At 39.4% G+C, this 12,906-nt stretch overlaps 2 protein-coding genes across 2 annotated transcripts; both read left to right on the forward strand.

Moving 5' to 3' along the window:
- Positions 1–2,648: 2,648 nt before the first annotated feature.
- LOC139712468 (beta-1,3-galactosyltransferase 1-like) lies at positions 2,649–10,898 on the forward strand. The gene is made up of 3 exons (XM_071624284.1): positions 2,649–3,543; positions 7,543–7,607; positions 10,743–10,898. Exons 1-3 carry the CDS (start codon positions 2,649–2,651, stop codon positions 10,896–10,898), a joined length of 1,116 nt encoding a protein of 371 aa, XP_071480385.1.
- A 716-nt stretch (positions 10,899–11,614) lies between these two features.
- On the forward strand, positions 11,615–12,631 carry LOC139712469 (beta-1,3-galactosyltransferase 5-like). The gene has a single exon (XM_071624285.1). It carries the CDS (start codon positions 11,615–11,617, stop codon positions 12,629–12,631), a length of 1,017 nt encoding a protein of 338 aa, XP_071480386.1.
- The last annotated feature ends 275 nt before the right edge of the window (positions 12,632–12,906 follow it).

Here is a 12,906-nt window from a genome sequence, read left to right on the forward strand (position 1 = left end):
GAAGAATAAAGTTACAAACGGCAGTTTTTGGACTATAAAATGTCAAAATTTTCAATGCAAAAAGATTTCACCGTGGGAGGGGGAAATCCCCCTACCATACCCTCCCCCCCCCCCCTCGCTTGCTTCGCTCCCTCACATAACCGCTCCCCCTAAGATCAAATCCTGTCTACGCCGGTGATAGGCCCCATTATTTAGTAGGCCTTCACAGTGATGTCGCACAGGCGGAGCAAGAGCTGAAATACCACGATTTAGTCATTCAATAATATATTGTGAATATTTCATTTTCTTATTGTTTTTTTAAATAAAAGAAAACACAATTTTCACCAAAAGTGTGCACTAGATCTCTGAATTTCAGGTCTGAAAATGCAAAATCTTCCACGTGTGGGAGAGGGATACCCTCCCCCCGTTCGGTCGTTCCGCTCCCTCTCACAGGTATTAAAAAAAAAAAAAAATGCTTTCATACTTTTAAGGTCTGATTTTCCGCCGAAAGTCATCTGACAAGCAAAAAAAAAAAAAAGCTACAAGAACAAAAAGTCTTCATATTTTTGCTGCCACTTTCCTCCCACTTTATATTTCATGCAAAAGAGTTGGACATCCGATCCCTGTAAAGTGTGTGCGTGTGTGTGTGTGTGTGTGGGGGGGGGGGGGGCACCAAGCTTCTCCCCCCCCCCCCTCCCCAAGCCGGTCCGGTTATGGGCTTGTAATCGTGGTGATGGTGACCATCCCCCCACTCCTCAGTTGGCCTTGACATAAGTTGATTTTGATAATTTTGATAAAACAGCTTTCCATAGCATGTCTGACATCATCTATGTTGAGTTGCTGGAGAAAAAGACACCTTTTCCTTTTCTTTCTGTTATTACGACGAGATCCTTCTGAAGCATATGTGAGAGCTTTACATTCTTCGCTACGGCAATATTCTTTGAGTATTATAATTGAGTGACCATGATAAAGTGTACTTCTTATCTTATCTCTTTATTTGCTCGCAAAGTACTAAGGAAATGTCATTAAAGGGTGTGTACAGTTCCGGTCGAGGTGTAGATTTAGCATTTAACGTTTTGCGAGATATTCTGAAACCACTCTATGAGATATCAAAGAGCATGCAGTTCTAAAGGGGTATCAGAAGTTTATGTGATGAAAATCGGTCTTGAAATGGCTGAGATATCCAAAAACAAGGTGTGAAACAAAGAGATCTTAATAAAGTTGTGGCATGTCGCCTTTTATTATTAGCACTTTTTTATATCTCAGCCATTTGAAACCAATTTTCATCAAATAAACGTTGAATCCTTCTTAAAGGTCCAGTTTACCTTTGGGAGTAGTGATTTCAAAAATGTTCAAGATATCACATTTGATGCATATGTGTAGGTTTGTTGTATCACAAAACATCCTACCATATAAAAATTTTGCAATAAAGCCTAAAATATGGGGAGATATCAGTGTTCTTCTCAATAAACCATAACTGTAGACGGTTTAATCCGGAAACATTTTTATTATAACTATTGTTCACATTTTGTGTATTTAACAACACTTAACATCGATTATACGGATTCAAAATTTTACAGTGGTTGTTTCTATCCCTAACTCACATTTTAGAACTATTTTGAAGCACTAATGCTGGGTTTTTGTTTCATCTGCAAATGGTAAATTATGCCTTTAAAGTAACATGATCTTTCATATTTCATAAGAGGCTTTTCATTATCTCACTTAGGAATGTTCAAAACATGAATTCCTACCTCAACCAGTACTGTACAGTCCCTTTAAGTGCTACTAAACACAAAAACGCTTTCCAATTTATTCTTGTCATGACAAATAATATACTAGTATGTTAATCTGTCTGTGTGTACAAACACATCAAAGTATGATTTGTGTCATTGTTAAACAATTTCGAGAAAACGCAGAAGTCAAACTAAATAGTTCATAAATGTGGCTTTGAACGGTGCATAATTTTTGTTGTGTTATATTCTATCTTTCTCTGTCTCAAAGCAGAGGACCACGAGGGGCCAGATCCAGACAGCTCTAGGTACCAGCTGCTGTGGGGACAGGATAGAGCCCTGCTAGCCATTGGTAGCTGCTCCGTTTTACAGGTGAATCGCTACAAGAGCTCCCGCTGCTACCGGTCACACAAAACACGAATTACGTAACGACGTCCCGCTGGTCAACACATCACTGTTGGCGAATCCTGTGGTCAGACAACCTTAAGTAACGAAATTCTCCGTTCATGCCGTTTACCCATCTATCTGGAGCGTACAGAAAAGAGTCAACAATAATTCTCTCGACTAACGTCGTGCGAATGTGATACGTGAGGACAGAAATCATCTTTTTTCTGTAATATGAATCATGCATCGATGTTGATCTAAGGAGTGTAGTTAATTTTTTTGTCATGAAATCTTATCTACCTACCAGATGCCCCGTTCGGATTGTTAGTTTTGTAACTTTATAAGTTTGTTTTTGGTTCATTCGTTTGGAAAGATTAAGTCAAGATGCGACGGCTCATAACACGCCAAATCCTTTTACTCGTTGCTGGAGCTGTATTCTTTTCCTTGGCGCTAGCCCGGATGGTGCTGTTTCGCAGACACTCAGTTAACTTGACCAGACGTCACAGTGACTTTGACATATCCCGCCTTAAAGAAGCCGCGAAAAACTGTTCTTGCATGAGGGAAATTCTATATGGATCCGGAAACGAGGCAACGCGGGCTTCGCTGGCAGCATCACCCACGGTGAGGAACAACATAAGCTCCAACATCGACATCGGCAGGAGAAATAGAACCAACGCCACTGCAGCGATTGAAATTGTCATCAAAAGAAGGGGAAAGTATCTCTCGGAGCCGATCGACCCGCACAACTACGCCTACATCCACAACCCATCGAGGACTTGCTTCCACGAAAACGGCACGCGAGCCGGCATCTACTTGTTGTTCTTCGTGGCGACCGCGCCTCAGAACTTCGATCGTCGCGAAGCGATTCGGAGATCGTTTGGGAACGAATTGAACTGGCCTACCATTGACAGGGCGAGATCGAAAACCGTATTTCTGCTTGGCAGGACGGACGACAGTATCATCCAGGGAAACATTGATAAGGAAGCTGTTGCCCATGGAGATATTGTGCAGGAGAGCTTCGTCGACTCGTATCTGAACCTAACTCGCAAGACAGTCATGGGAATGAAGTGGGTAACAAATTATTGCCGACACGCTCGCTTTGTCATGAAAATAGATGACGACACTACCGTTAATCAGTCACGAATTATGGACATCGTAAACTCCTCCCCGCGCGTATATTTCATCACTGGGTTTGTCTTCAAAGATCCCGGCGTTGATCGCAATAGTAGGAGTAAATTCTTCCTTACCAGCGAATACTACCCCGAGGCAAAGTTTCCTGACTATTTTAATGGAATGGGCTACATAATGTCCTCCGATCTGATGGAGTCAATTTACCAAGTGGCGCTCACCCTGCACTTTTTCCCTTTTGAGGATGTTTTCGTTGGTATGTGTCTCGAGAAAATGGGCGCTAGGCTAAACCACGACCCCAAGTTTTTGTACCAAGGGGAGGGTAGATACATGTTGAATCCAGCAACTGCGAGAGAGATTAGCGGACACACTATTTTTACAAATCTGCCAAAGGATTATGTGTGGAGGATATTTGATAAGTGTAAAGTTAGGTTTACGAACTGATCTGCACTTGTTTCAACTATAATTATGTATCATCGTTATCTCGTCGAAAAGTTTACATGATAATTATACACTCTGTGAAAATAGGTTCAACTTTGCATCTGTACCAGTGTCACGGTGAGAGAACCCTTATTGGTGCAACTTTGCACGTGGTCCTGTCAGACCAGTGTTACTGGGAGCACCTTTCTGGTCTGAAAGGTGCAAAGTTGCACCCGTAAAAGTGCTTCCGTATGTGACACTGGTAAAAGTGCAAATTTGAACCAATTTTTTTTTTAGGTATGTGTTTTAATGTGTATATAGCAAAGCGTTTGTGTAAATGCTGAAACATTTGGTGAAATTATTTTTTAGTCAAAACCACGTGGTGCGAAAATCAACTCAAGTTTGTCTGATTTGTGCAGATAACCTGTTTCGTCTTGGTTCCGGTCAGAAGATAATGAAGCGGAATTGAGGCGATGGTGTTATCGCGTTACCATTGTTACGGTTCTTCCACTGGACTTTTGAATTTGACAGCTACTTGCGACCAATCATGGCCATGTTATCACACCCTGACAATTATTTCATTAAAGGGGACCTTGCATGTGCAAGTAGAATTACTCAATGGACAAAAATAAAAAAAAAAATGAATGGAATAATTTGTCATAAAATTGACATAACTGGGATTATCATGGCCAAATTAGCGTATCTGGCGGCCATTTTGGATTTTTGCGTTTTGCCGAAAATGCTCAAGGTTACGCGAGTGGCATCAATCGGATTTGGAATCAGCATCCTCGAATTGACAAGAAACCATCAAAAAACATTGTATATGTAAAAAACAAGGACAGGTGCACTTTCTATGGAGCCTAGCCTGGACTAATAGAAAATAAGTCACAAAACTCTGTTACATAAAGCACGTTGTGGTTGAGTGACTAGGTCTTATTCTTTGAAAAGTTTCTACGAAGCTTAGAGTTAACTGCTTAAGATAAATGCTTCAGTGGGTAAAAGTGAAATAGGCCGATATATGCTTATTATATTACTCAGGGATTTGTTTGTAGGTACCGATAATCTATAATAAAAGCAACCTTAATAGACGCTGGAGTAATCTCATTTCTATCGATTATGGGTTCAAGGTGAAGATACTGTACAAAGTGACGCGTATTTTCACAAGTTTGGAAGGGAGTTCATTCGGCCCCATCATTTATGTTGCTGTCCAGTTTCTGTATTAGAGTTCCCCTTACTGGCTGAGTTTTGCCACAGCACGCAAGTCCCATAGACCCCTGCCCGAGTATACTCGGGACTCGTCTTCAACTTGTTAAACCAAATCTATACTGATTTCGTCAAAAGGCAAAGACTGTCACAATTCAAACATTTTTCTCGTTGTTGAGTCTTTCCATTATTGATACCACAACAATAATTTTCCAACATCACGGATGTTATCCGAAATTACATCAGATTGCCCAATATGCTGAGATTATCCTATACCAAGCCCCCTTATTGAAACTATGGAAAACCCCAGTATTTTTGCCTTCCAGAAATAATTGAGAGAATAAATCGAGATTGCGACTTTCGAACTACTAGGAGAAATGCAAATCTACCGAAAAAGGATTAATACCATTGATGATATCCAGTTAAATGAAGAAGAAAATGTGAAATGTCTTCGAATAATGTCACAAATTTTAGGATTGTACATGTATAGGGAACTCTCTTTTATTTTCAGGTTAGCAAGGATCTAGGTATACTTATCATTTTATGAATAATATGTGCGTATGTGTGTGTGTGTGTGTGTGTGTGTGTGTGTTTTCGTAAACGAAGTACAATGTGATTTCAAAGTACAAGTAATGAAACTTTGTACCATTTTCGTGTTAAAGGACAAGATCACCTTCAAAAGTATGTTTATTGAGACAATGCAGCAATATAAGTAGAACATATTGATAATGATAATATTGATGATAATGATGATGGTAATAATAATAAAAGTAATAATAATAAAATTAATAATAATAATAATAACATCTTATATAGCGCATAATGCAAGCATAAGTCTCTGTGCGCTTCACATTCATAACATTATGCATAAACAGAAAAAAAAACTAACCAAACAAACAAAACTTTGTCTATAAAAATTATATTGGTTAAAGTTTGAGGAAAATCGGACAATGATTCGTTCAAAAGTTATGAATTTTTGAAGCTTCAGTTCCGCGGTCGCTGGATGTGAAGACTACTACAACTTGTGAAGTCATAATGTATGTGTAGAGCGATATAAAGAAAACATAAAAGAAAATTCAACATATTTTCACTTTTCTCTAATAAAATAACACATGACTTGCCTCTTTCAAACTGAGGCAGGGGGAGTAATATTACCCATTACATACTCAGTTGCAAGTTCAGGAAATTTTTACTATTTTTTAAGAAGTGAAATTTTGTGGAATACCCTTTATATTTGTCTTATAATCGTTCTACGCATGTAACATCATCAACTGTAGTATTCTTCCTATCAAGCAGTGACTGCGAAGAAACTTTAAAATTTCATAATTTTTAAAGGGATAGTGCGATTTTCCTCAAACTTTCACTGTAGTGTTCTACTTATATTGCCACATTATCTCAATCCTCATGTTATTATTATGAAGGAGAACTTGCCATTTAACGAATCTTCGGAATAACGAAGCTCATCCGTTACAACGACAGCAGCACAACTATACAGTATTAGGATTTCCGTGCCCATGCATGCAGTCTACATGTGATGGTTCTTCGTGCAATACGTTTTGACCACTGCTATACTGTATAGCTAAAAGTAGTTTTTGTTTGGTACATTCACACTCATAATATGCCACGATAAAAATGAAAGGTGTTCGTAGATATTTTAAGCGTGTCATGACAACTGTATTGATTTCCGTTTTCATCTGTGGTGTCTATGTGTGTGAACTCTTACTTTAATCCTACAAAACGAGGTACAGACTGTACCGCGGTGACTGATACCCGTGGATTATGATAGTTGGCGTACAATTAATACGATTTGTTTGCAGCATTCTGTGTAAACTTTGGTAGGTCGAGATGGTTACTGGCGATCGTCAGTCGAATGTACGTGATTACTGCAACGACTGCAAATCTAGAAAGTGGTGTCCGATTCATGTCTTATGTTTTTATAATGGGATGGCATTGATGATTATGATGACAGTTTTGTTTTTTGTACTTTTTGCGAGATACAAAAAAGATTAAAAAAAAACCGCTTATGAAATATTACAGAGAATACGACTCTAAGAGGATTATTCTAAGTTTATCTGATGATGTTCCTCTTGATATTACATGCTCTTTCAGATTTCCAAATAGGTTTCTCATTATCTAAAAAAAAGCCAAACCTGAAGCCAAGGGCTCTACCGAAACGATTCCATCCCTTTAATGGCAAACTGGAGTTACGTACATCAGCAACAACGTTGTAAAAAAAAAAGAAAAGAAATTGAGAACGAGAGAGAGAGAGAGAGAGAGAGAGAGAGGGGGGGGGGGGGGGGTGGAGGGAAATGTAGACACAGTCTTCACCAAGAGGCAAAGATGCGAGTTTCTCATTGAATTGCTTCTGTACGGTTTCGTGCGGTGTCTTGACGTGGTCATCTGCACAAAAGGAAAGAGGGAGCGAGACAAAAAATCAGGCAAGAATATATGCGCTCATATATCTTCTGCAGTCACTCGGCGACACGAAGGACAAAATGTACATTCATTGTGTAGTACGCCCGAGTTTCTGGAAAACCGCACCCTTTGCCAACACGGCTTGGAAACGACAAAAGTGCAAACATACTTTTTATACGGAAGGTGTGCTGTAGCTGATGTAGCTGCCACCTAAAAGAGGAAACGGCCATTGTACAATGTTCCTTCTCTGTTTTTATGAATGTGAGATCCTGTTTGACATTAGTTAAAAGCGGGCAACCAGAGACTGTCGCGGCTCTGAATGGTCAGTGGCGTCCGGTCCTTGGAGAGGTAAGTTTAACGCGTTATTAAACCTGTTTGTCCTAACAACTGCCTGGCCAGTCAGTAGGCCTACTGCTGAACACTTTCAGATGATAATCCCTTTTTCTTTTTCGACTGGAAATCGTCTTTAATTGCTTCTATATTTGATGGCAGGAATAACTTCTTATAAGCTCTCCAAGCCCTGTATATATTACTATTACCCCCTTTTTTACACTGCTAATTCGTGAGACTGATATTTTATGTTTGTTTGTCAAGTGTACTAATGAAGAGATACGTGGCGTATGAACACTCGCAGGCAAATTAAATTGCTCTTCAAACTATCAGTGAAACAAACCAATGTTAGCTATATTTGAATATATGAAAGCTTGTGTTATAATGTTTATAAAGATACATAATAAAGTTCGTTATGGATTACAAAACGCACTGAAATGAATTAAAATCAAACCAATGTGCACACATATTATTCGTACATAACAATTTGTACATTAAGAGTACTTAATTGACAATATGTATATTGTATGCGCACCACACACATGCATATGTATATAATATTATACAAATATTGACTGCTCATGAGGATGATGGTGGAAATTATCATTCCCGAGGTGCTTTTCATACCGACCCTTCTATCACCCCGAGGCGTTAGCCGAGGGGTGATGGAAGGGTCGGTATGAAAAGCACCGAGGGAGTGATAATTTCCACCACCATCCGAATACAGAGCAGTTAATATTTGTTTTATATACCTCATCGTTTAAGACTTAACGAAGTTCTAGGGCTAGGCAAATAAGAAGTAAATTCTAACTGTTAGGCCTAAACGTTAGCCCTAAAATCAGGCCACAGCCTGCGCTTGCTGGCATGGTTTTCGTGCATTTCGTACTACCCAGTACGCACGGTACATTGTACTCACTCACAGTCACACGGCCTTCGGCGAGCTCGTGCATAAAATCTTGGCAGAAGATTACAGTATACATCCAGTTTCCCGTCGCTCGTGTTTTTAATTCGATATTTTCAACATGCTGAGATTTGTCTCTGCTTCGGGATCCTAAGAAATTCTAATTGCAAAGTGTACGATCTTTGATCCAGCTCACTTCAAATCACGGAGGAGCGCTCGATCACCATGCCACGTAAACGTATGCCTGCTGTGCGCTAATAGTGCGATGATTTTGCATGTGTTTATACGATGCGCGTAGTGAACGTCCTTGCCTTGGGTGGGCCACGGTGGAGGGGTTGCGGACACCGCGCGCGAAGTCTAGTGTACTTGTTATGTGTACAAAAGTCGCGGAGGGTTTACGAATTCTATCACGAGGGTTTACGAATTCTATCACGAGGGTTTTGCCTTTCTATCACGAGGGGTTTGCCTTTCTATCACGAGGGTTTTGCCTTTCTATCACTTACATGAAAACCCTAAGGCAAGATAGACGGGACTACACCTTGTCACGTGATATACTTTTGACCAATGAGTGATACGAATCTCACTTATGAGGTATATAAATATATATATATATAATGTGTGTGTGTGTGTGTTCTATTGTTTCTGTTGTAATATGAACAAAATTTTAGTTTATATAATAATTATCTTCATGGTTTAAGAAAAATAAATTATTTTTGAATATTAGAAAGACACGATACATCCGTTTTAAAACGAAGGGTGTGCAACAGGATACTGGTAATTTGTCTTTAAAAATAGATTCAAATTTCTAAATGTTTTATAATTCTCTTAAATTTCTTGGTGTTACATTGACTAGCACCTTAAGAGTAAAGTCTGGCTCTCTATAACTACTTTTTGTTTTTCCCTGATGTTTATTAATTTCATTCAAAATATTCATGAATTAATCTCTCTGGGTTTAACATGAAAAAAAAAAGATTAAAAAATAAATTAATTTTCAATGTACTAGTAATTATACTGCAAATAATCTGTCTATCCAACAAGGATAAAAACTCAGTTATAAATTAATCCCAATTGTATATTTTTCACGAGGAAATGTTGACAGATGCCAACATATATCTCTTGAATATGTTGAATCATAATATACATCATAAAATTGTACCACTTATTAGAACATATACGGGAATAAAAAATACACAATACAAGTCAAGGATGAAATCATTGATAACTACGGACACATATCCACACACATCCACAAACACGCACACATACACACATCTATCTTCCTGCATAGCGGTCTATGAATATGTTTGAACATTGTATCATTTGCACACATAAATATACATCCAATAGGAGCTTTTACTTATACCCATATTTACTTGTTTGGATTTGACATACAAGTGAAAATAATGTTGCTTATAATAACAACAACGGTCTTTTTGACGTGAAAGCGAATGTTTCATCTGTCCGCCCTTGAAGAATTTTATATGCCTTGACATAAGTTGATTTTGATAATTTTGATAAAACAGCTTTCCATAGCATGTCTGACATCATCTATGTTGACTTGCTGGAGAAAAAGACACTTTTTCTTTTTCTTTCTGTTATTACGACGAGATATATACTGAAGCATATGTTAGAGCTAATACAATACGTTATTGCATTAACGTATTGTATTATCGGTTGCCAAAGGGTCAAGCTTATAGCTTATTATTGGCGACCGTTCTGTATGGTAATTCGTAACACATGTATTGTAATGTTGTCTTAAATGCATTTGTAATCAAAATTGTTGAAATTGTTGAAACTAGCTATAATGAGTTTCATATTTGTATATCATTATGTTTGATTATGTTGAAAAAAATGTAAATGTTGCCATACGGAGAATGAATAAATCAAATCAAATCAAATCAAATCAAATCAAATCAAATCAAATCAAATTCTTTGCTACGGCAATATTCTTTGAGTATTATCATTGAGTGACTATGACAAAGTGTACTTCTTATCTTATCTCTTTATTTGCTCGCAAAGTACTAAATACAAAACTGCAAAATAGACTGTTTCCAATTTATTCTTGTCATGACAAATAATGTACTAGTATATTAATCTGTCTGTGTGTATACAATCACATCAAAGTATGATTTGTGTCATTGTTAAACAATTTCGAGAAAACGCAGAAATCAAATTAAACAGTTCATAAATATGGCTTTGAACGGTGCATCATTTTGTTGTGTTATATTCTATCTTTCTCTGTCTCAAAGCAGGGGACCACGAGGGGCCAGATCCAGACAGCTCTATGGTACCAGCCGCTGTGGGGACAGGACAGAGCCGTGCTAGCCATTGGTAGCTGCTCCGTTTTACAGGTGAATCGCTACAAGAGCTCCCGCTGCTACCGGTCACACAAAACACGAATTACGTAACGCCGTCCCGCTGGTCAACACATCACTGTTTGCGAATCCTTCGAGCGCTCCATTCAAGGCGTGGAAGGAGAAAAGAGATTTTAGTCTGTTTTCAGCGGACGTCTTCTGTTTTGTTGTCGCTCGCCACTGGAGCAGCTTAACTTTGATTTTCTTTGGCCAGATTAAAAAAAAAAAGAAAAGAAAAGGAAAGAAGTTGTATTGGTCCGTGAAAGAAGACGCTATAATGTGTGTCCATCCTCAATACACGTGTGGTCAGACAACCTTAAGTAACGAAATTCTCCGTTCATGCTGTTTACCCATCTATCCGAGGCGTACAGAAAAGAGTCAACAATAATTCTCTCGACTAACGTCGTGCGAATGTGATACGTGAGGACAGAAATCATCTTTTTTTTTCTGCATTATGAATCATGCGTCGACGTTGATCTAAGGAGTGTAGTTAATTTTTTGTCAAGAAATCTTATCTACCTACCAGATGCCCGTTTGGATTGTTAGTTTTGTAACTTTATTTTGTTTTTGGTTCATTCGTTTGGAAAGATTTAGTCAAGATGCGACGGCTCATAATACGCCAAATCCTTTTACTCGTTGCTGGAGCTGTATTCTTTTCCTTGGCGCTAGCCCGGATGGTGCTATTTCGCAGACACTCAGTTAACTTGACCAGACGTCACAGTGACTTTGACATATCCCGCCTTAAAGAAGCCGCGAAAAACTGTTCTTGCATGAGGGAAATTCTATATGGATCTGGAAACGAGGCAACGCGGGCTTCGCTGGCAGCATCACCCACGGTGAGGAACAACATAAGCTCAAACATCGACATCGGCAGGAGAAATAGAACCAACGCCACTGCAGCGATTGAAATTGTCATCAAAAGAAGGGGAAAGTATCTCTCAGAGCCGATCGACCGGCACAACTACGCCTACATCCACAACCCGTCTAGGACTTGCTTCCACGAAAACGGCACGCGAGCCGGCATCTACTTGTTGTTCTTCGTGGCGACTGCGCCTCAGAACTTCGGTCGTCGCGAAGCGATTCGGAGATCGTTTGGGAACGAATTGAACTGGCCTACCATTGACAGGGCGAGATCGAAAACCGTGTTTCTGCTTGGCAGGACGGACGACAGTATCATCCAGGGAAACATTGATAAGGAAGCTGTTGCCCATGGAGATATTGTGCAGGAGAGCTTCGTCGACTCGTATCTGAACCTAACTCGCAAGACAGTCATGGGAATGAAGTGGGTAACAAATTATTGCCGACACGCCCGCTTTGTCATGAAAATAGATGACGACACTACCGTTAATCAGTCACGCATGATGGACATCGTAAACTCCTCCCCGCGCGTAAATTTCATCACTGGGTTTGTCCACAAAGATCCCGGCGTCGATCGCAATAGTAGGAGTAAATTCTTCCTCACCAGCGAATACTACCCCGAGTCAAAGTTTCCTGACTATTTTAAGGGAATGGGCTACATAATGTCCTCCGATCTGATGGAGTCAATTTACCAAGTGGCGCTCACGCAGCACTTTTTCCCTTTTGAGGATGTTTTCGTTGGTATGTGTCTCGAGAAAATGGGCGCTAGGCTAAACCACGACCCCAAGTTTTTGTACCAAGGGGCGGGTAGATACATGTTGAACCCAGCAACTGCGAGAGAGATTAGCGGACACACTATTTTTACAGATCTGCCAAAGGATTATGTGTGGAGGATATTTGATAAGTGTAAAGTTAGGTTTACGAACTGATCTGCACTTGTTTCAACCATAATTATGTATCATCGTTATCTCGTCGAAAAGTTTACATGATAATTTTACACTCTATGAAAATAGGTTCAACTTTGCATCTGTACCAGTGTCACGGTGAGAGAACCCTTATTGGTGCAACTTTGCACGTGGTCCTGTCAGACCAGTGTTACTGGGAGCACCTTTCTGGTCTGAAAGGTGCAAAGTTGCACCCGTAAAAGTGCTTCCGTATGTGACACTGGTAAAGGTGCAAATTTGAACCAATTTTTCCTAGGCAT

This window comes from Diadema antillarum, unplaced genomic scaffold (assembly GCF_040938485.1).
Source record: "Diadema antillarum isolate AM-2024a unplaced genomic scaffold, OU_Dant_1.0 seq00001810_RagTag, whole genome shotgun sequence".
Classification (NCBI taxonomy): Eukaryota; Metazoa; Echinodermata; class Echinoidea; order Diadematoida; family Diadematidae; genus Diadema; species Diadema antillarum.

What these genes read in the sequence shown, in the direction of transcription:
- LOC139712468 (XM_071624284.1), top strand. Translation starts at nt 2,649, where the DNA reads ATGAGGGAAATTCTATATGGATCCGGAAACGAGGCAACGCGGGCTTCG. An exon ending in GTTTTTGTACCAAGGGGAGG is followed by an intron (nt 3,544 to 7,542) that starts GTAGATACATGT and finishes GTTTGACATTAG; the next exon opens with TTAAAAGCGGGCAACCAGAG. An exon ending in GGCGTCCGGTCCTTGGAGAG is followed by an intron (nt 7,608 to 10,742) that starts GTAAGTTTAACG and finishes GTCTCAAAGCAG; the next exon opens with GGGACCACGAGGGGCCAGAT.
- LOC139712469 (XM_071624285.1), top strand. Translation starts at nt 11,615, where the DNA reads ATGAGGGAAATTCTATATGGATCTGGAAACGAGGCAACGCGGGCTTCG.